At 31.4% G+C, this 22,909-nt stretch overlaps 4 protein-coding genes and 1 pseudogene across 8 annotated transcripts; 3 read left to right on the top strand and 2 right to left on the bottom strand.

Moving 5' to 3' along the window:
* Positions 1 to 642: 642 nt before the first annotated feature.
* Positions 643 to 1,874, bottom strand: LOC110605684 (rho GTPase-activating protein 1). Its single transcript, XM_021744334.2, has 3 exons — positions 1,600 to 1,874; positions 1,226 to 1,490; positions 643 to 1,145 (listed from the first exon to the last, which is right to left on the bottom strand). Exons 1-3 carry the CDS (start codon positions 1,721 to 1,723, stop codon positions 926 to 928), a joined length of 609 nt encoding a protein of 202 aa, XP_021600026.1. The 5' UTR covers positions 1,724 to 1,874; the 3' UTR covers positions 643 to 925.
* A 3,592-nt stretch (positions 1,875 to 5,466) lies between these two features.
* On the top strand, positions 5,467 to 5,586 carry LOC122723170 (annotated as a pseudogene).
* Positions 5,587 to 6,938: 1,352 nt separating this feature from the next.
* On the top strand, positions 6,939 to 8,741 carry LOC110610009 (rhodanese-like domain-containing protein 15, chloroplastic). Its single transcript, XM_021749864.2, has 7 exons — positions 6,939 to 7,220; positions 7,323 to 7,400; positions 7,498 to 7,608; positions 7,726 to 7,799; positions 7,973 to 8,043; positions 8,136 to 8,189; positions 8,535 to 8,741. The coding sequence occupies exons 1-7, from the start codon at positions 7,135 to 7,137 to the stop codon at positions 8,607 to 8,609; spliced, it is 549 nt and encodes a 182-aa protein (XP_021605556.1). The 5' UTR covers positions 6,939 to 7,134; the 3' UTR covers positions 8,610 to 8,741.
* A 1,694-nt stretch (positions 8,742 to 10,435) lies between these two features.
* LOC110609851 (protein IQ-DOMAIN 20) lies at positions 10,436 to 11,781 on the top strand. Its single transcript, XM_021749678.2, has 2 exons — positions 10,436 to 10,984; positions 11,088 to 11,781. The coding sequence occupies exons 1-2, from the start codon at positions 10,736 to 10,738 to the stop codon at positions 11,256 to 11,258; spliced, it is 420 nt and encodes a 139-aa protein (XP_021605370.1). The 5' UTR covers positions 10,436 to 10,735; the 3' UTR covers positions 11,259 to 11,781.
* Positions 11,782 to 12,216: 435 nt separating this feature from the next.
* LOC110609850 (serine/threonine-protein kinase STY17) lies at positions 12,217 to 20,994 on the bottom strand. Of its 5 annotated transcripts, none has more exons than XM_043954111.1 (16): positions 20,554 to 20,992; positions 19,920 to 20,056; positions 18,843 to 18,940; positions 18,565 to 18,684; positions 18,199 to 18,253; positions 17,789 to 17,899; positions 16,854 to 16,904; positions 15,633 to 15,808; positions 15,452 to 15,559; positions 14,893 to 14,966; positions 14,390 to 14,565; positions 13,888 to 13,983; positions 12,929 to 13,009; positions 12,756 to 12,809; positions 12,532 to 12,666; positions 12,217 to 12,464 (listed from the first exon to the last, which is right to left on the bottom strand). In XM_043954111.1, the coding sequence occupies exons 1-16, from the start codon at positions 20,651 to 20,653 to the stop codon at positions 12,384 to 12,386; spliced, it is 1,653 nt and encodes a 550-aa protein (XP_043810046.1). In that variant the 5' UTR covers positions 20,654 to 20,992; the 3' UTR covers positions 12,217 to 12,383. The 5 variants fall into 5 exon arrangements, 4 of the variants coding, with proteins under 4 accessions (XP_043810046.1, XP_021605366.1, XP_021605367.1 ...); XM_021749674.2 differs by having other exon boundaries at positions 19,920 to 20,034; XM_021749675.2 differs by lacking the exon at positions 20,554 to 20,992 and adding an exon at positions 19,613 to 19,782 and having other exon boundaries at positions 19,920 to 20,051.
* Between the last annotated feature and the right edge of the window lie 1,915 nt (positions 20,995 to 22,909).

Below are 22,909 nucleotides of genomic sequence, written 5' to 3'. Positions count from 1 at the left end.
CTGAAATGATTTTACAAATTTCAGCATTCCAACTGAATGGCTTCATGTTGGATCATATCTATAGAATGTGACACCAATAATCATATAAATGTATTTATTAATTAACTTTTATCTATCATATTTATGGCTTAAATTAAATTTTAAGTTCATTTTCATGACATGAGTGAAAAAATTTTGCCCTCCCTTATCAAATTTCCTCTCAAAACTACGTTCTCTCAAGGGATAAAAAAAATAATTAATAACATTTTTAAACTTTTTTTTTTAAATCTTTTATGGTTAAAATTAAAAAAATTAATTAATATATTTTTAAAATTAACTACCTGATAAATTTATAATGTCATAAATACTAAAATATTAATTTTTCCAGAATTAAAATTAAAATTCCCTATCGAAACCAATCAATAATAGATATTGAAGGACAATAATTGTCAGACCTAGATAACTATATCCTAAAAGAAAAACAAGTGAAACCTAATTAAGTTTTATATTTTTGAGAAAAAAAAATAATTTTTATATAGAGAGCATTTGCATGTGGCTTAAGCCAATAATTAACGGGACTTAGTTAAATATTAAGGATAAATGGACTCTCTTAAGTCAAATCATATAAATTGTCAAATGAAATAAATTATAGGGATTGTTGTGTATGTAATCCTCTCTTTTAAATACCTTTTACCAAGGAAAGAGACATCCCTGGATTCAACTTGAAATCCAACAAGAAGAATAAAAATAAACATTTATCCTCTTAACAACTCACCCAATATAAAACTAAGTACATTAGTTCAATCTCCCTCTCCCTCTCCCTCCCACTCGGCCAGATCATAGGTCTGATATCCATAAAATAAGGCGCACCTCGCCAATCGATCTCTATAAGCTTATGTTCCAACAACAAACTCCAACCTTTTTCCGTTCAATTTATCTTTTCACGTTACGAAATACACCTCATGGAGTACACAGGCACAGGAGAATCCATCGTGGGTGCACCGTATACTCTAGGATGATCACTTTCCAATCCATAATCCATCATCGGACGGTACTCCAAATCCTCATCATGATCATAAACAAATTCAGGAATCTCAATCTCATTCCTTCTTACATGGTCCCACAGATAGTCAGTCCTGCTGATATACTTCAGCTTCCCGTACAGCCTACCACACACAATCCACAGCCGCCCTCATCAGAAGTAAACAAAAGGCTTAACACAGATAGATATTAAAATGCGCCTTACCCGCCGCTGAAGAGAAGACGGCCAAAGGTGGCGAGGAAGAGCCTGGCCTGTAAGCCTGGATGAACGAAGTAAACGGCCCGGATATTGTTCTTGAGGTTGATCGGTATAGCATCGTAGACAGATCGCAAGGCTGAGATTCCAGGAAAATTCTCGCTCCTTTGGACTCCGGTATGAACATACAACACAGAGAACGGCTTATCCCCTAGGCGAGGATAGATCTTCTCCTCCAAGTAACTCTTTAGCACATCCAAACTCAGAAACCGAGCTAACAATCAACCAAGAAATATATTCACGAACAAAATTCACGAACATAACTTTCAATTGCAAACAGAAAAAGAAAAAAGAAGCTAAAAAAAAAGAGAAGGAGAGGCTACCAGGGAAAAATTTGCCTATAATGCGAAGGATCTTACGCCCCTGCTTATCTCTTCCATGGATCTTGAAGATCTCGAGTTTCTCGATGAGTTGCTCTTGGTCGAGCTGCGAAGCGTGAGCGCACATGTTATTCGTTTATCCTCAATTAGTCTTAAGTTTGGAGAAGACGGTTTCGGAAGGAAGCGAAACGGCAAGTGACGCGAGAGAGAGAGAGAGAGAGAGAGAGAGAGAGAGAGAGAGAGAGGGTGGTTGAGGAAGGAAATGATAAAGGTGAGGACAAGCGTATTTATGGGGTTGGGTTAAGAAATATGAATATGGAGGAAGACGCTAAAGTCACTCGCAGAGAGGATATTCCAAAGCATCTTCCTTTTTTGGGAGCAGGCTAATCATTTTTGATAGGACTCTTTCAGTTTCACGGTTCTTTGGTTTCAGATCATCTCCACCGTCCGTTCTAAATTTTGGATAACTATGCCAACTCTTTTTGCCTGCATTCTTTAACGGAAAAGACATGGCCCTTTAATATTTAGGCCCAGCCCTGAAGTCAGGCCAACAAATCATCTTTTACTTTAAGGAAATCAGTTTGACAAAACAAATCTTACCTGTTCACCCTCGTCAAAAAGATAAAAAATATTTTCTTGCGCAATAATATTTTGAATGAAGTAAACTGACATTTCCATTTCAATTGAAAAAAAAAAAGTCGAATGAATAATTACCTGTAAAACAATTTTAGTAGATAAAATGTTTCATTTGAGTTGTGATTATTTTAGTAAAATTGACGAAGCAATCCAATTTTATAACTTTGCTTCAACTTGAGTTCGAAGAAATAAACGTGAAAGGTAAGTAGTTTGAAATGAATTAGCAGTTTCAGTTTCAACTAATCTATGTTTTGGATTGAGTCCAGTAGATAAAGGGCAAATCTTTCACCAACGACTTTGCTTGCAAGTTGCAACACTGCAGAGCGGTTGGGATGGGATGCCACTAGAAATTTAAAATATTTGATAATCTACAAGTCCCAGTCCCAGCCAGGACCACGCCTCCCCTGCCCCTGCCCCTCGCATTGACGTGGGCTCTTCGCTTGCGTGGGTTCCACTGGGGCTTACATTTCTCATTTTAAACTGAATCCTATATTCCGCAATTTTACGGACTGGTTTGGGCCTTTGCGGAGTTAGCTAGGTGCTTACAGTAACTGGGCCTTTTCCTTCTCATACTGTATTTCGGCCTAGTACTCTCTCCAATGTGGAAATTTTAGTGTTCAAAAGATTTTCGATTTGTTTGAAAAAGGATTTTTAGAGATTTTTTTTACTAATTTCTCAAAACCTTCATCTTCAACCAACTATTAAGAAAATTTTATCATTAAAATCTCTAAATGTTTTTAAAAATTATCCATTTTCCGCAAACAATAAAAAATTATAAAAATTTAAAAATATATAAAAAAAACTTTTTCAAAAAATCTTATCTTAAATAATCTAAATTAATATTAAAATATATTAATTTCAAATCACAATACTATTACTATGTAACTTTTAATTGAGTGGTAAAATATTTTATAGAATTTAATATCTAAATTATTAATAACATAACAACGAAAAGGCATGCATCTAGTCTAACAATAAGATGCCACCAACACCCTCATACTTGCGAAGATAAAGCTTACAACATGCCATCGATAAATCTAAAGAAAATGATCATCCGACTATCTATCCAGTGAGTTTAGTAACAAGATCACAGGGACCAAAAGATTCATACGTGCTTCAGGAATGAAAATAAACAACTAATTAAAGTTTTTCCAAGGGATAAATTACAACATGTTTTGTGAAATTTAAAACTTTAATTATGTTGACGAGCTGGGTGTAGAATTGCTATACACTACAACAAAATTTCAGATTATCAACACATTTTATTAATAAATTTTAATTTATTAATAACTTTGATAAATTTATTAATAAATTTAAAAATTTATTTGTAATTTATAAATATATAAAATAATTAATGTTAAAATTTATTCACAGATTTAAATCTTTGTAATTTATAAATATATAAAATAATTAATGTTAAAATTTATTAACACATTTTAAATTTATTAATAAATTTATTATTAAATTTTAATTTATTAATAAATTTGAAAAAGTATTTAAATTAATAATGAATTTTAAATTTATTAATAATATATTAAAAAGTTATTAATAAATTTAAAAATTTATTATTAAATTTTATCATTAAATTAATAAATAAAAAATATTAAATTTATCAGTGGATACGGCTAGTAAATTTGTTAATAAATTTAAAATAAAATTTATTAATAAATTTAAAATAAAATTCATATAAAATTTCAGCTTTTTTTTAAATTTATATTTTTTTGTTATTAACCTATTTCAAATTTATTTGATAATTTCTTAAGAAAAAAGATTATTTTTTTCAAAAATTTAGTAAGAGATTACGAATTTGTTATTAATTCGCATTTATAAATATAATACCATCTTATTTTCTTTAATCATCCATTTATTTTATTATTTTTTTATAATTTTACTTTTTTATATTTTTTTCATTTCAACTTCTTATCTCATAATTTTTTTCTATTATTTTCCTCACATATCTTTTTTTTTTTTTCTCTCATTCTCATCCTTCTTTTATTATTTTTTTTCATTTTTCTCCATAATTTTCCTTTCACTTTCTCCATTTCTTTTCCATCATTTTTTTCCTCTTTCTCATTTTCTTTTATTTTCCATTATAATTTTCATACATATTATTTTCTCACGTATTATTTTCTTCTATCATTCTCTTTCTATCTATTTTTTTTATTATTTCTCTTCATTTATTTTCTTCTCTCATCATTTTTCTTTTTTTTTTCTCTAATCACTTTTTTACTCTATTTTCATTCATTTTTTTCATAATTTTTATTTTTTTTATCATTTCTTCTTTTTCTCTTTTTTCTTTCTTTTTTACCATTTTCTCTCATTTTCTTTTCTCTTATTTTCACTTTTATTTATTTCTCATAAATATTAGACATAAATTAAAAATTTAGTAACAATAATAATATAATTTTAAATTTTATTAAATTAATAATAAAATTTACTATGTTAATAAATTATTTTTTTCTTAATTTATTAATAAGTTTAAGTCCGTTAATAAATTTATTAGTATTACTGAAATACTTAAAAATTCATTGATAAAATTTTATCAAAGAATTTTTTTAATAATAAATTATAATTTATTAATAATATTTTAATATTAATAATACGTTGATAACTCGTTTATCAATGAATGTTTTTAAAAAATTTCTTACAGTGATAATATGAGTTATGTAAGACGATAATCACAAGACTGTTATAGATAACCGCAAATTACGTAATACTTTTCGGATCTCCTGCAACCAAAATTCCTAGAGAGTCAGAGACAAGAAAATGTTTGCGGAAAAATGTAAAACAAAAGCATACCTTTATATCGATGGAAAATAAGCTGAATGACAAAAGCTAACATCAAACAATATATATGAGCAAGATAGTAAAGATATTTTTGTGCTAAGAATGTAGAGAAAAACTATCCACTAGCTTGCAAGTAAAATCGAACGACCATTAGAATCGCCAATTTCGAATAGTAGTTATTTCCAGACAACTGCAACCCAAGCGCTGCTAAACCAATATGTGACCATCTCAATGGGAGGAAGAGAAACTCATACAGGGTTTACCACTCAAAAAGGAATCTTCTAAACATGAAAAATTCTATTCGATAACCCGTGGAAAACAAAGAAAAAGAAGACACCAATTATAATAAGCTTGGAAAGGAAAGTACCAATTTCCCACATCGGTGGAGAGAGAGGATACAGAGAACTGGAAGATCAACAAAATGGTATTTGAAACGGCAAAAAAATCATACCTTTTTCGGTCTTTTGATTGAGATCAAGTATAAGTCTTTATCAGTTTAATATTTAATATGTGGGCCAATGGCCCACATGATACCAAATTATTTTTTTTTTGAGAAGAGTAGCTATAAAAAGTAAAAACTTGCTTTTAAAATTTTAAATAAGAGTAAACATTTGGTTTGATTTTTTACTGTTATGGCAATAACAGTTCAAATTTACTGCTCCATCAAAGTTTATTTTTACAAAATTAAAAGGTGGTATGACTCATATTGAGTTGTTGTACTCAAAATTTAACCTTTTAAAATTAAGAAGTTCATTATGGGAGGAAAGAAATTCGTTGCAAACAATAACCTCTTTGTTTTTAAACAACTAGATTCAATATGAATGATCTCTCTATTTTTTAAAAATAAAGCATTGTGGTCCTTTCATATACTGAGAGAATAAAAACTATATACTCAATTAAATGGTATGTATTAGCATTTGTGTTAATGAAATTAATTATCTCAGTCCAGCATGCATTCCAAGAGTGTATCTCCTTGAAGGAACAATAATTCTAACATGAATTCTGACATAAGTCATATTTATATTGTTTTAGGCCACTTGAAGAAGAGATTAATTGTACCTTTTATTTTTCTATAAAATTTGCAAGAATTAGGAGCCAAAATATTTATTTGTTTATATTCAACTGTTGTCAAGAGTTTGTCATTGATAAATTTTCATAAAAAGATGGCCAATTTAGTGGGTTAACTTTAAAATTTAAATCTACTTCTAGAGTTTTATCAAAAGTCAATCCTGATCCAGCTGCATTTCTTTTTTGTGCTTGGCGATTAAGATGATAAATAAGAGTATAATCTATTTTGACCGAATAGTTTTCGTTCTTAAATAATATCTTACAAGTGAATTTTCTACTATAAAAAGGTTATATAATTGATGTGGATATGATACTTTTTTATTTACATTCTAAATTTTAATGAAAAAATTTTCAATGGATATTATTATTAGTATTTATTTTAGTCTTTAGCTTCTATAAAGGAATTGGGTATCCATTTGTCTTCTTTGCAAAGAATGGAAGCTCCATTGTTTACTTGCATGTGATACCTTTTCTAAAAGGTCGCGAACCATGCTTATTTGTTTATCCTAATTTATCATTTTCTCAAATTAAGAAGAAAAAGAAATTATGTGAAAATTAAAATTTAAAATTCTCGGACCCTCCACCACAAAGGTAGCATCGAGAAATGTGCACGAATAGAATCGTAAAGACAAAGACAAAAAGTAATAAAGTTTGAGGCTTTTACACAGTTTGCTCGTTGGGAAATCATCTTTTTTTTTTTTTTTTTTCTTTTTAGAAAATTATAATGTTACATTAAATTACAAAATTTTTAATGTATGAAGAGAGAAAGAGAGTTTATAAATGTACTGCACTAAAGAAAAATTGATAATATACTATTTAAAAGCACTAAAAACAGAGCATTGAGAAATCTCTAGTCTTTTTAATCACCATGATTCCAATTGGATGTATGCGAAACTGCAGTAAATGATTACCAAAAACCAACTCTTGACGTGTTAGCCATGCTTCTTCTTGATGACTTAAGCCACAACAACCTCCATAGCCACATCCCTTCTATTCATTTCGCACAATCCGCGAATCTTCAATACTCCTATTCTCCCACAATCCAAAATGGATTCCAACTCCATCGTTTCCTCTGCTACCTTCACTACCTCCTCTCTTCTTCCAGTTTTTCACTCTTGTGATCAAAATAGCAGGTCTTTAATAAATTCGATGTATTTTTTTTTTTTTTTTTGTGTGTGTGTGTGTTTTCACCCTCTTTATAAATGTTGGCTGTTTTGATATGCTTTTGCTTACAGGAAGCTATTATCATTCCCTTTAGGGGTTAATCCACGGCAATGGAGTGTTGGTATCGATCACAAAAGCTTCAGCTTCTGGTATGTTGATGATAAAGGAAACGAAAACTATGGATTTTGCTTTACGGGTACCCATTATTTAGTTCTGTTTTTGAAGTTTATAATTGGTTTTGTGTAGCCCGAAGGCTGGCCTGAGAAGGAATTCAGAAGCTGTTGGAATTCCAACTTCGGTGCCTGTACGAGTTGCATACGAACTTTTTCTCGCCGGATACCGGTATTTAGACGTCAGGTACTTGATTCTGAGATGTTCTTTTTTGCTTTTATTGCTTTTGGAGCAAAGTCTGTTGCCTTTTTTTTTTTGTAATAAAGAAAAAGCAATTTCATCTGGCTATGGTGACGTTTGCAGGACTCCTGAAGAGTTCAGTGCTGGACATGTTGTGGGGGCAATTAACATCCCATATATGTACAGAGTTGGATCAGGTTTTTCTCATCTTTTCTTGCACGTATTAGGCAATCTACCTCATATGGATTCAATCAAGACTTCTTTTAGCAGTCTTGCTCATATGTGATGTCCAAGATTTTCCTCTTAATTTTCATCAAGACTTTAAATATTCTCGTTCTATCATAATTTTTCCTTCTTTTCTTGATGTTAGGAATGTCAAAGAACCCCAAATTTCTGGAGCAAGTATCTTCAAAGTTGGGAAAATACGATGAAATTCTTGTTGTGAGTCGCTAACTAAATAAAAAAGGAGCAATCTTGGAACTACATTTTCTGTATTTTCGCCTGGTGTAGCGTATAACTTGCTGTTTTTACAGGGTTGCCAAAGTGGGAAAATGTCAATGATGGCTGCAACCGATCTTCTATTTGCTGTAAGCATATCATCCTATAGAGACATGACGCTTGGAATTGATTTCCTTGTCATTTTGATAAGCAAAAACATCATAGTTTGGTAGAATATCAAACATCAAGCGAGTGTTTCTCAAAAGTTGCTTTGAAGGCACATAATGAACTGCATTGCTTTCACCTGAAAATAGAACAAATTCAAAGAAAGGTTTAGGCCTTTCGCCAAACAATTTCTCAAACTTTAATTAGGAAATATTTCGTTTCAGCCAAACAGAAAGCAAACATCTTTAACTTCAGGAAGCCATGAGAGTAGAAATCTATAGATTTTTGGAATAATTCAATTAAACAGAACTTCTAACCTTCTTCCGCAGGGTTACACTGGCATCACAGATGTGGCAGGTGGATTTGCTGCTTGGACACACAACAGACTTCCAACAGAAAATTGATGAATGTTGGTGTGGTGGGAATTATAAATGCTTAAAATAAAGCTACCTTAAGTTATAGTTGAAAAAACTAGCGGGGAAGGTGATGTGCTGAAGAACATCATTCACCAATTATATATATATAGTAATTAAGCTTTATACATGCTGTTTTCATGGAAAATCAGTATTATACAAAAAAAAAAAAAAAGAAAAGAAAAAGATGCACTTCATAAATCTGAAAAATGAAATTAAAAAAAAAATGCACTTCATCAATCATGAAAAATGAAAAAAAAATTAAACTTCAGGACAATATTTTTATGTCTTTGTTTGATATTTGGGTACTCAATAAATTTAGTCATTCAAAAAAATATTTCTAATTAATAGTAAAATCAAGTCATTTTAAATAATAAAATAATTTCCTTCGAGAGAAATAAGAAAATGATTTTATATTTTAAAAATAAAATATTATTTTTAATTTTAAGAATTTCCTTATCATCATTACTTTTTTTATACATGTATTTTTATTAATATTTTTTTATAAAATAATTTTCACGTATTATTTATTTTCTTAATATATTTGCACGTATCGATTATTTTCTACCATTCAACTTCGTTAAAGAAATCCTCCTGTTTCCTTGATTCTTCGCTCATGCATGCTTATGCCTTGAGCTTGTAAAGCCAATATTGCCGTCAGTTTTACCTTCCATTTTTACGAGTAAAGGAGAAGAAAGTAATTTTTTTTATTTTTTTTTTCTGGTGGTAAGTTGGGATTTTTAATTTGTCAGCAGTTTGAGAAAATATCTGAAATACCTGCTCAATCATATGAGAAAAGGCCTAAGCCTTGGAAAATATCTTTTGAAATGAATAGAGCAAAAGTCCAACGGTTTAGTAAATTCTTTATAGGAAACATTTTCAAAAACTACAGCTATATTGCAGCCAATTTTTTTTCTCATGGGTGGTAATTAACTACAAACACCACCGTCAATTGCTGGCCTTATCTGGGGAATGTTTGAGCCATCTTCATCTAAATCGAGAACACACATGCAAACAAACAGAAATGGAGAATGACAAACGCAGAAGCAGACACAAGAGAAGAGGGAAAGAAAGAGAGGTGGCTTATTTAAGGAGTAATTATTCAGTAAAGTATGAAGAGAGCATATTTGAGAGCATTTCTAGAAACCATTCCCTCTTGCCCGTACTTCTTTTCCCTTCTTTTATTTCTTCCCACTCTTCTAACCGGATCTTTGACTAATGAATTTTATAGAAAGTGAAAAAAAAAAAAAAAAAAAAAACAAGACTAAGCAATACTATTTTAAATAAATAGGGAATATTTTAATTAAAATTTTTAAGACTTTAGGGACCACCTAATTAATTTTGATGTTAATTGAGGATCTAACCGATATTATTTTTTATTTATAGTAAAATTACTATTTAATCCTTGTAATATAAAAAAATTCATTAGTTAGTCTCTTAATTTTAAAAAATACATTAAAATATTTTTAAAATTTTACTAATTAATTACTCTATTAATTTTAACAATTAAATATATTAAAAAATTTGAAATACTCTCGATATAAAAAAATTAATTAGTAAATATTTTTATAAAATTAAGAGATCAATTTATAAATTTTGAGAAATTAAACTTTAAAATATTTAGAGACTAAAATTATAAAATAATTAATTTATAAATTTTAAAAATTTTAAAAATTTTAAAAATATTTTAAAATAATTTTAAAAATTAAAAATTCGATTAATAAATTTTTTTTATATCATCTTCAAATTCCCTTATTTATTTATTTATCTTTCTCAAAGAAGGTAGATGTTGGGCAGGCCTCACATCCACAAAATATTATCCATGAAATAAATGTTAAATCATTATTTTCTCACTGCAAAGCTCTGAAGAGGTTGTTAAAGGAATACTACTTCAAACTGGAAACACAGAAATTGATCCACCCACGTTTTCAGTCTCTGACTCCCATTTTGCCAAGTAAACGACACAACATGGTACCCACATCTCTTACTCTTCTTACCTTTACGCGTCTTCTTTCAGAGGTTTCTTTGTAGGTGGAACTTGAGATCCAAAGAACAACATTAAATCTGCCATCACCCACTTTCCCATGGGAAGAGAAAACAGAGAATAGCTTATAGAAATGGCAAGAATAAGAACATCTAGAAAATGGTTCGACATGGTCCGAAGAAAATTCTTCAGATCATCATCTCATACAAACTCTATTGTTCTTGATTCCAATGCTTGCTCCAGCCCTCATGATGGCACAAAAACAGATGAAACTGCCAGTTACGTCGAGTTGATTAGTGAAATTTCACTGATTTCAAATAAACAACTCACCCAAGAAGACCTAGCTGCCATGAAGATCCAAGCAATTTTCAGGGGCCATCTTGTACGCTATCTAATCCATTGCAATTTTCTATATTTTCCGAGGTTTGCTTTCCTTCAAGCACATCAACTGATCACGTACTTTACTGGTTCTTGTAACTCAACAGGCTAGACGAGCATTTCGAGCGTTAAGAAGCCTGGTGAAAGTGCAAGCATTAGTTCGAGGGGCGTACGTGAGGAAACAAACTCGTATAGCCCTGCATTGCATGCAGGCACTTGTCCGACTGCAAGTTCGGATTAGAGCAAGGCAACTCCAGCTCCTTGGCAAATGTGATTGATTGATACTAGTCGGCAAACACAATTCAGAGAGCTTTCTAACATCCATATAATAATTAGTTGGAGAAACTGTTTTATTTTCTTCCTTTCTTGTCTTCTCTTTTTATTCAGTCACTAAAGGCTTTTTTTTCTTCAGATTCGGGGGAGATCCCTCTTTTTTATCCTGCAATTTGCAGTTTTGTTCTCCTTTGATTGGGTTGGTTTCGTGATTGAAGATTTAATCCTAGAGGGCATTCTGGTAAGGGACAATGGCAAAGGCTTTTCTTCTGTGGATTTCTTCTCAACTACCACAGTTCTTATGCTTGGGTCAAAGAGTTGGATTTTCAACGAAAATCTTTTTAATGATACCTTTCAGTATTTTGTATTTATAAGGCGAGTTTAGCGGATAACTTATAAACACGGCTCAAATTTTAATCAGGCTTAAAAGTGCAGAAGTTCAATTCAATAAAAAATTCGACTCAGATTTTAAATAAAAATTTAATTTTTAAAGTTGTTTAGTATTCGATAAACATCTAAAAAACTGAAATCAAAATCTATACAATTTAATTACACTACCACCTTTGACAGCAAAACGGCAAAAAAACACACACACCTAAGCTTCTAGCACCATTGCATGCACGGAGAGAGAACTCTACCGGTGTCCATATAGCCATAGTTTGGCCTCCTGGTTTTCCCCCGTCTAAAAGTGGAACTCTCTCCTGGTCACAAGATTGATGGTTTTTCCCTCAAACTCTTGGAATAATTGGGATTTAGGATCTAAAATTCCTCATGAACTGGATTCCATCCATGTACAACTTAATTTTGTTTGGGTTCCCATTTGTTATAGTAATCGTATGGAGATCTTCTAATTTACCTATGAAATGATTTTCCAACAAGTTTCAATCGTTTTCCAAATTAGATCAGTACGAGGAGAGAACCCAGAGGACAGAAAATAGAAAGGAGAAAGGAAAAAGGAAAAAGGAAAAAGGAAAAATTCATGAACCGAAAACATAGAAAATCATACTTGCATCAAAGAGAAGGGGAAAAACACAGCTTAAACGACATGGAGAAAAGCGATTGCCCAATACAAGGAGGAAAATTGCTGGCACATGGATGCATTATTAACAGCTAAACTTCTTTCTCCCAACTTAATGGTGACCCCTTATCAGTGCTGAAAAAAAGCCGGCTGATGATTTGTCCCTGCGTCGCTCTTCCTTATCATTAGTTACCTGTATTTAATTAAGAAGTTCAGAACTGTTTAATGGGACCAAAATATAATTATAGGCAGCTCAGTACCTCTTTGGCTATTTGCTTAAGGATATCTATAATTTCAGAGAAGTTGGGTCTCTGACTTGGATCTTGCCGCCAGCATCTTTCTAGCAGTTCTGCAAGTTTTGGATGAGCATTCTTGGGGATAGTAGGCCGCAGACCCTAAAAATTAAAGTTGAAACTGAATTGTCAAATAAAATAAGAAAATTGTCTTAGTTACGAGGTTAGCGTGAAAATAACACATATATTACCTTTTGCACCACGCCCACTGCTGCTTGTAAAGGAGTCAAATATGAGTAAGGAAGCTGAGATTGCAGTCAAAAAATTGTTAAATAAAAGAATTGAATCCTGCCCAACAAAATTCAATTACCACGTAAAAGTGATATAAAAATAACACTTAAAATCTTAATGAATGCAGGCTTACTTCTCCTGTTAGAAGTTCCCATAATACTATTGCAAAGCTGAACACATCTGCCTTGTAATCATATGGTTTGTGTTCAATCACCTTCATACAATTGAAACCACTGTAAGTAAATATAAGATAGTAAGGACAACAAAAAAGTGCTCAGAGAATTTAGCAATGCTGATTATTTAGGTTTTGTTATAAATTTTTTACTATTTTGGAGTTTTATTTGGACTTCTCTATGTATAAATGGAATTGCTTAGGGGTGAGCAGTATTTGGTTCAAACCGAAAAAACCGACCGAACCAAACCGATTTGAAAATTTGATTTGGTTTTTTATATATTTCGGTTCGGTTCGGTTCGATTTTGATCAGAAAAAAATCGAAAAAACCGAACCAAACCGATTAGTAATAATAATATGTTTTTTCAATAATATATAGAAATTAAATCATATTAAGATTAAAATATTTTAATTAAATTTTAAAATATTAAAAATAAAGTGTAAAAAATAAAAAAATTATTAAAAATCGAAACCGATCAAACCGAACCGAATCGAACCGAATCAGACCGGTTCGGTTCGGTTCGGTTTCTGACCAAAATCGGTTCGGATCGATTTTCATAAACACTCAAATTTCGGTTTTCGGTTTATTCGGTTCGGTTCGGTTCGATTTTGAACCGAACCGACCGAATGCTCACCCCTAGAATTGCTCTTCTGCAAGAAAACAAACCCCAGTATACTCTTGCTGGTCAATACTGATGATTGAATAGGAACTATCAATTTTCCCCACAAATTGTTTCTTTTGTTCTCATTGTTTTGGTTGTACGTCATTTTTGCAAGTCATCGTACAATTTTGTTTTACAAATGGAGCATGAAAAATTGATAGTTAATAAACTACTTCAGAATGGAAGACCAGATATCCCACGGAAGTTGCAAATTACAGTCAGCAAAGAACACTCACGAGAAAGTTAAGTCAAGCATACCTCAGGAGCCATCCAACGGTATGTTCCGGTTTCAGCTGTCATTACTCCAGATTGAGTTTGCACTCTGGCAACCCCAAAATCAGCGACCTTAACAACCTGTAGCATAAGGTGCATTTACTTTATCCAGTAAATGTAGTGCACTTGCATCTATTTTCACTCTCATCTATATAAGAAATAGAATTTATTCACAAGAAATATTTTCATCAATTTCCAGCATGGGAAATATTTTCATCAATTTCCAGCATGGAGAACCAACCAATCCACATACTGTTGAAATGTTATCACCTACCAGGCTATAACACATGTTTACTTGTACAATTACACGCTACTGCCAACTGGATTTCTATCAAGTGTAGTTCTAAATGCAAAATCGATGATGACAAATTTTCTAAATGGGCAAATCAAGAAATAATAATAATCAATAAGTTACTAATAAAAAATTCTTGTAAACATAAAAAGATCATGCAATCCAAAGATATATAATTTGAGGAAAAACTCTTACTTCATTTTCATCCATCAGAAGATTGGCAGTTTTCAGGTCTCTGTGAATTATATTATTTTGGTGAAGGTAATTCATTCCCCTGGACACATCAGTTGCTACTTTGATTAAGGATGAAAGCTTAAATACACCCTTCTGTTTATGAAGAAAATCATATATACTTCCTCTAGCCATGAACTCTGATAAATAAGAAATTTAGCATCAAAAGGTAATTATTAGCAAACAGAATGTAAGGCCATGACATCCTAAAAAAATGGATATGAAATGTTGATTAGATACGATAGAAATAGGAATGGAAGAATTTCTACCAAGTCTCACACTATATCAGCAACGTAGTTCATATCTAATAAAGGTAGAAGATAGTCAAGGGTTGGACTTGGGAGAGCATTAGAGCAAAGACAGGAAGGAACTCCTTAAGAGTATCAATCATATACAAAAATGCCAAATGCCTTTTACAACTAAAACTTCCATGAAGTTAGAGATGTAAAAGATTGAATAAGACTTACCAGTCACAATACACAAGTTTGGAGGTCGGGTGCATGCACCTATAAATTGTACAACATTCTTATGCCGAATTTTCCTGCAAAGTGCAACCCAAATAAGTAACTGCAGAAAACAAAGGAACAACGAAAATAGAAGCAAGCATAGACCAGAATTTTCTCATGGAATGAAAAGCAAGAAGATGCCTCATTTGCGAATAGGTAAAGAATGCAACACAACATACAAGAATATGAAAGTTTGGGTCCAATGAATCCCCTTCAGGACCGTCACAGGTGATGGACTCCTTTTCCCCTATTGGTAGAAAAGTATACTACCATTTATTCTAAAGTTACAGTATTCATAAAAATTAAGCACAATGAGGGTTCACCCTGCCAAAGTTCTCTGAAGAAAGACTGATAAATAGAGTAGGTATCTGAAAAATATTGCATCATCTAAAATGTGTTTTTTTGGCTTTTATTATCTTTTTTTTTTTTCAAATATCAAAGCATAAAAGACCTAATCAAGTACATAAAGAACAATATTTAGAAATGGCAGCTCACACTTCTCTCAAGCATTATGACAAACCTCATTATATAAACTTCTTGAGAGAACTCTCTAAGCATTTCTGCACTGACACGCTCAGGCTTGAGGATTTTGATGGCAACTTCCTGACTACAATATGTGCCTCTGTACCTGAAGTGGTTAAAAGGTAAATCAAGCGAAACTTTACAAAATATGCAAAAGCAGTTTTCAAAAGATGACTTACAAATCACCATATGATCCGGACGCAACTTTATTTTCAAATTTTAAATGATCTGTATCAATTTCCCAAACATCAGTTCCATCGCTAGGTATTTCTACGCAGTCAGGAATAGATTCAATCCTTGTTTCATTCTGCTTGCTTGCAGCTGAAATAGAAGCTTGTTTTGAACAACTCTGCTCCTGCAGAATATCACAATTTATCAAAAACATACAATGCATTGCTTCTGGTTGGTCTACTTAGCACTGCTAAAGAGTCGGAATCAACTTTTTTAGCCTCACAAAATAATATTAAGAGCTTAATCCTGTATTCACTAATGCTAAAAGGAAAATTCTTTCATATGTAGAATCTTGTCCAATTTCCATGATCCGCAATTACTGGCACACTGGTACCAAACATTGTAATAGTACAAAATAAACAAATCCCAAAGACAAATACAAAATATTGTAGCATTGTAAGATTATTATTAGAAGTGTCTAATCCATTAGAGCTCTAAACACAAGGGCCATAAAGTTCCAATTTTTCATGACTAAACAGAAACGAACAACAAATTTTAAATTCTGAAATAAAAAGATATATAAGAACCATATTCATAAATTACTTTTTTGAAGATTATGTAGCAAACATAGCTGAAAATGTACATCGAGGATAGAAAATGCAATAACCATTAACAAAGCATAGCAAGACTTTAATCCTAGACTCATATCATTCCCCTTCAGCAACTGCTTAGATATCCCTCCTTCAAAAAGATTATCAAAGTTGTAATGCATTCAAAACCGCGCCACATATACTGGCAGAGAAACAAGGAACAAAATAACATATCCAAATACACTTCAATTGAAATTTAAAGATTTCAATAATGCATGGTGAAGCAATAATGGAGCAACGACTTTATAAGCACCAACAATATCAATTCATATCGTACAAGGTCTAAACTCAACCCAAGTTGGAATCAATCAAAATTTGATTGGAGTTTAGTACATCAGCCCTGTTTAGGTTCAGGCTTTCTACTATATCTTGAGTTCAGAGTTGCCTAATACATACATTAACTGAAAGAAGGTTGTCTTTGCAGTTGGCACAACACGTCAACAAATAAATCCACAGTTTTGTTCTGCTAGAGAACTCATATAGCATTACAAATTTCAAACAATCAAGAGCATAACATATACAAGTTCTAGAGAGGTGCATAATTGTAAACCAAAAAAATGCAGTATGGTGAAAAACTACCTTAAACTTTAAGATTTCCTTCTCCAGAGCATTTTTAAGCTCCTCGGTTTCCTGAAATTTTCCATATGCAATCATATTAAGCAAACAGAAGTGTGGAAAAAGATGTCAAACCTGGTGGTTATCTTACTACAATAATTTACAATAATAACAATCTTGTTTACCTAAGCAAAAAAGATTTAAACACAAGTGAAGCACCTTAAACAGCCATGGAAAAAAAAGGTATAAATGGTCTAAACACAAATATGAATAATTTAATGGGATTTTATGGATAACCTGAACCTGAGAAAACTAATGAAGGCTTAGTAGTCTCAAATTCAAAGTCTCTGTCAACTCAGCTTTTACTTAAATCCAATCTCCATACTCTATAGAATGTATTACTATTATGTGTCGTACATGGTTAATAAAATAATCAAAACCTGAACAGTGCAAAGATCTAATAATAATTCGAGAGTAGCATTCCTCACACTGTTCTATTATGAGGCTGTTTTTAAATTTGAGCTCTCAAGTCAATCGAAAAGAATAAAGAATCACACACCAGGATGTTAGTACAGTAAGCCAAAGGGTAGATGAAGAGTGCCAAACAGTAAGATGCAAGGAACAAAGAAAAGGAAAAATATAATTCCTTAAAATGTGAAAAGAGAGAGACTATAACTGCAACGATTTAGTATGGATGTCAAGTCCACTTGCACATTTTTGAGTTGCCATCTTAAGTTGTTACTTTAATGATACACCCTCTAGACCAATTCTCTTTAGCATAAAGAGAATGGCTTGTATGCACCATTCTATGTGAATTATTTTCTTTTTCAAGTAAGATTGCAAAGTGAATTAATATTGGGTTATGATCATTTGGAGAGGATCTATCTAATATGCTCATGTAATCCCAGGAAAATATAAAAAGTAAGCAAACATCTTATCAAATAAGGATATGGCCTTACCTCACGTGCCCAACCATCAACAACAAACACGTCCAAAGAAAACCCATCAACAGTGGAAAAGGCATGAGCTTCTTGAATGTTCAATCCAATCTCAGCAAGTAAGAAGGTCAACTGGTGCATGAATGTGATGTTCAATGTTTTTCTTAAACATCTATAGACAGAGTGCCTAACAAGTGTCATAACAGAAGTGATCTCTTCAAACATGCAATTTTTGTTAAAGTTATATATTTTAATTGCTCCAGAAAGATGATATATTAGTAGGCCTATAAGTTGAACCAAATATAAAACCTATTAAATCATAATTTTGCCTGAGAGCATATATAGCATAACACTGGTCCTACATTGATGATTGATCTGACAAAGTTTCAAAATACAATGTGTTATGCATGTAGTAAAGTACAATCACCAACCTCGCTAAGGAGTTTTGGCCTGTCAACTGTTGAGAAAGTGATCTCGTGCATAGGCCTACAGGATTTGAAATTTCATAAACAAATATTAATAATGTCAACAGGAATTGATGCTAACATCATAATCGATAAAAAGAGATTATCTAACATTTTGAACAACAAACTCTTGAATTACTAATATAGAGGGCCCCTTGAATAATAAATCTAATCTCATAACATAGTGTTGATTTAAAAGTTGATCCAACATTATATGCCTTTATAGAAATAATTAAGGGGCACCATCAGGAAAATTTCTACTTTTAACTCATTGACAGATAATGATATCTCAGGAATCAAGAGGAAGTCCCACAAAATCTCTAAAAATCTTACCGAGAAAGAAGTGATGCTGAATTTACAGCACTGTCTCCATCTTCAACATTATATTTATTGGCTTGAAATGCAAGTACTTCGAGATTAGGTGATGAGCCAAATGTAGGTGGTGGATGGACACTAAAGACAGAAGAGAAGCAAAAGTTCAAAAAAAATGCATATGCCATACTTAAGTTTTCTGAGGAGGAGGACAACACTAAACTGAAAATGTAACTTTGACAGATGCTGAACAAGAATGAAGGGCATAACTGCATAAGTAACAAATGTAATGCATATACCTCTGTCTGATTGCCATGTAAGAACTTTGTGCGTCTTCTTTCATTGAACAGTCTGAATGAATAGATTCAGTGGACATTCCATTGGAGACAGGATAGACCTGCACAAAAGAAAAGAAAATCAACAAGCTATTCATTACACATCATTAAGTCAAACTTATTAGATAATGACAAAATAAACACTGCCAATATTTCAGAACACTACTTATATAACAAATAGGAAGGTGAGGCCATAAAATTTTTTTTAAAAAAAAAGATATCACCAAACACAATATTATATATAAAACCTTTCTGACATTCATGTTGGGGCATATATGGTAGAACCTGAAAGTGGCGAAAATTTTTCTCATTACCGTAAACAATGAGGATCATACACGCTGGCTAGAAATTTCAAACAGATACAGGAGTGACATTCTTAAGTAACTAACCAGTTTCAATTGCACTATCTAGCAATCTAGAAATTGAGGTAAAAAATTGTACTTTCCACACAACAAAAGCTAATTTGATATGGGACAAAGGTCCTAAGAAAAAAGTGAAACAAGCATCACATTCCCCACTAAAAGTTACCATTTTGAGAAACAATCAAATTAGTGTCTAAAAGTAGATCACCAGAGAAAGTTACCTTTCTCCATAACATGTAAATGATAATGTCACTCTCAAGGGGCCAAAGAAAGCTTAAAGGCACAGACAACGATCGTGAAAGAGGAGAAAAGAAAGCTCAATGGCAGGAATACTCTCACTGAGGAAAAATACAAAGACCATGGAGAACTAACCATACTGCAGTCTTAATTTGAAACATAGTTGTGCAGAAATCAGGCTTCAACACCAAAGCCAAGGCAGCCAAGTTGAGCTATAAGGTTGAGAGGCTCAACAAGTAGTTAAATTGACACCAATTAAAGCAAAGTGTGCAGGAGCCAGGACTTCAAATCATCAATTTCAAATTCTATCCAATGTATTGAAGTTAGTATTTCCCCGAGTTTCAATAAAAAAATAAAATAGAAAAAACAACTATTTTCCCAAGCAAAAAAGGGAAGCAGCAAAGAAAATGATTGGGACACTCGTGTAGTAGTTAATGTTCACCTGCACAAGACGAACTTCAAATGCAGGTCGATTAGCAGGATCTTCTGCCAACTGCAGTAGTCTTTTATGAGTAAGCACGTCTTCTGCTCTCTCCACATTCACATCCAATGCATATCTATGCATTAGCAACAAGATACCTCATCGAAGGTTACAAACAGAGCAAGAACAGACCATTCAGATTTCGAATTGTAGTCATAACTAAACTAGGTATACGTCAATGAATCCTATCATCATTTGGGACATTAAAACAACTTACTTCCCATTTAAGAACGTATAATGCATGTATCAACAGGAAAGCAATAAAGAAAACTAATATTTTTTGAAAAATAAAAAGGAGAATGACCAAGGCTAATTTGACTATAACCATTCAGCTTGTTAGAACTCAAAATACATGTTTCCATTGTTTAATTGCAACGACGATACGCAAAAGGGGGGAAAAGTAAATCTGAAACTCAGACAATTAAGGTGGACCAAAAGAAAAGGTGAAAAACGAGGAATCTCCAATAAGCATGAATTGGTAAGATTACACTGATCAAAAGATTCCAAAGTGATATTCTCCCTATAGAATCCGTGTGTTTATCAGCAACCAAACAAGCGGCGTTTTAAGAATCAGGAGCTAGGTTAAGGAGAAAACCTCGCAGGTAATCGATTGAAATGGAGCCAAAGCTGATCATCGAAGCCAGGAAGATTCGCCTCTTCATAATTGAACTCCTGGAGTCGCCTAAGCACCTCATTGTACACCTCTAGCTTTTGCATATGGTGTCGAGGATTCGCCTGAGAGTACGACTCCACTGGCCTACTTCCACAACTCTCTAAGTCCTCTTCAATCGCCATTAGTCGGATACAGAAACGGCAAGCAACTCAATCCAGGAAAGTAAAACAAGGAGAATTACAGTAAAAATGAAATAAAATAGCTCAATCAAAACAACGGTGGATCACATATGGGCGGAAGTTGCGGCGGCGGTGGATGAATTCGACAAATAGAATAGGGAGAGAGAGAGAGAGAGAGAGAGAGAGAGAGAGAGCAAAGCTCAACAACAAAAAGCCGGTGAGGAGGAATGTTTGCGATGGTGGTGCCTTTTTTTTTTTTTTTAAGAGCAGCGTTGGCTGATCTGTCGATCTCCCTCTAGCAGTTAGAACTCCACGTCATCACTAGGTCTACCAGGTGGTGGGTCACTAGGCGTCCACATATTTCTCACAACTGCCCTAATTGGATAAACAAGAAAATGATATTTAATTTCATATTGCACGTAATAATGAATTATTGACCAAATGGGGTATATGTGTAATTGTATTTTAGCGTTTATTAGTCAGATACTTCAATTTAATTTTAATCTAATAAATATTTAAATTTTTTTAAAAAATATTTTTAAAAAATATTTTTAAACAATTAAATTTTAGAAAATACTATTTAAAACACTTAAATTTAAAAAAATTATTCTTAAATATAATTTTAAAATTATAAATTTGATTAAATTATAGTAAACTATAAATTTAATCAAATTCTATTTAAAAATAATATTTTTAAAATTTTAAATATTTATAAAATTATAATTAAAATATCTAATAAATAAAAATATATAAATATACATTTAATTTTAAATTACTTATGACTTAATATGGAAATTTTTTCACACCTTAATATTTAATTATTAATAAAGTGTTAGATTTTTTTTATCGAAAGTGTTGAATATTTAAAACATATGTTATATTTAAAAGTAGAGAAAATATCTTTTAATTATTAATTCTCAAACTTCCACTTGTATAAACGTAACTTCCCAATCAAGTTGACAGCTTGATTATTGTTAAAAAAGAAAAAAAAAAAAAAAAAAGACAGCATGATTAAAATATATTTGGTAATACGTGTCTATAATCGGTTAATATAATTGGGATAACAATGAAACGGCTAAATGTTTCGGAAGAAGATTTTGCTGTCACGTGGGCCTTGCAAGGCAGCTGCTGTTGTTAGGATTATTCCAAATCAAATAATTAATCATTATGCTGGCTCTTATCCTTTTCTTAATCATTAATTAATAATCAATCTTATCTTTGTTCCTCAATAAGACTGTGGACATTTTCACCGTTTCACATAATTTATGTATTAAGTTATTAATATGCATTAAAAAATAAAATTCAACAGTTCTACAAATCAGGAGCAAATCCACAGCCCTGGCCTCCTCCCAAATTTTTATTTCAAAAACATTAAGCATATTGTAATTCTAACTTTTTTTTTTTGAAATAGAGATGTAATTCTAACTTTATAATTAACAGAATACAAATTAGTAGTCAGCTCCTTTAAAAAAAAATTAAATATACATATTGTAATAATTTGTATATTTATTTAAAACATTAATTTAGTAAATCAATTTTATTAATTTGTCTTCAAAATTTCCTTTTTAACTTTTTTTTTGGTAATTTCCTTTTTAACTTTAATAGTCATAATCATATCAAATTTAAAATCTTTTTATTATCAGTTAAAAAAAATATATTAAATATTAAAGTCAACAATTTTATTCTTTTATGACATAAAAACTTATCTCTATTTATTATCCCTATATAATTATTTTTAATTACTTATTATTATATCAAAGTAAATTATTATTAAAACATTAATTAATTAAAAGATTAAAAAAAACATTAATTTTATTACATGTCATTCATACATTTTCGGGATAGAACATTAATTTTATTCTTTCAGATATTTTTCATATGTTTTTTTTCCTTCGCATTTTAAGCTCCAAATTGAATATATAGAGTATATTTACCAAAAAAATTATGAAATTCATTTCTTAAATTTGTCTTAATCATTTAAAAGTTATAAAATATATAATTTATAAAAATAATAAATTTTAACTATTATTATTATATGATAAGGGTACAATTTATAATGTTTTTATTATTTATAATAGTTTTATGTTCTTAAATTTAATTCTTTTCAATATTTAATCATGTCTGTTAGGGTAAGTAGTATTTAGTTTAATTTAAAAAAA

This window comes from Manihot esculenta, chromosome 2 (genome assembly GCF_001659605.2).
Source record: "Manihot esculenta cultivar AM560-2 chromosome 2, M.esculenta_v8, whole genome shotgun sequence".
Classification (NCBI taxonomy): domain Eukaryota; kingdom Viridiplantae; phylum Streptophyta; class Magnoliopsida; order Malpighiales; family Euphorbiaceae; genus Manihot; species Manihot esculenta.
Note: the sequence above shows the minus strand (reverse complement) of the source record. Positions and strands in the feature narration are given on the sequence as shown.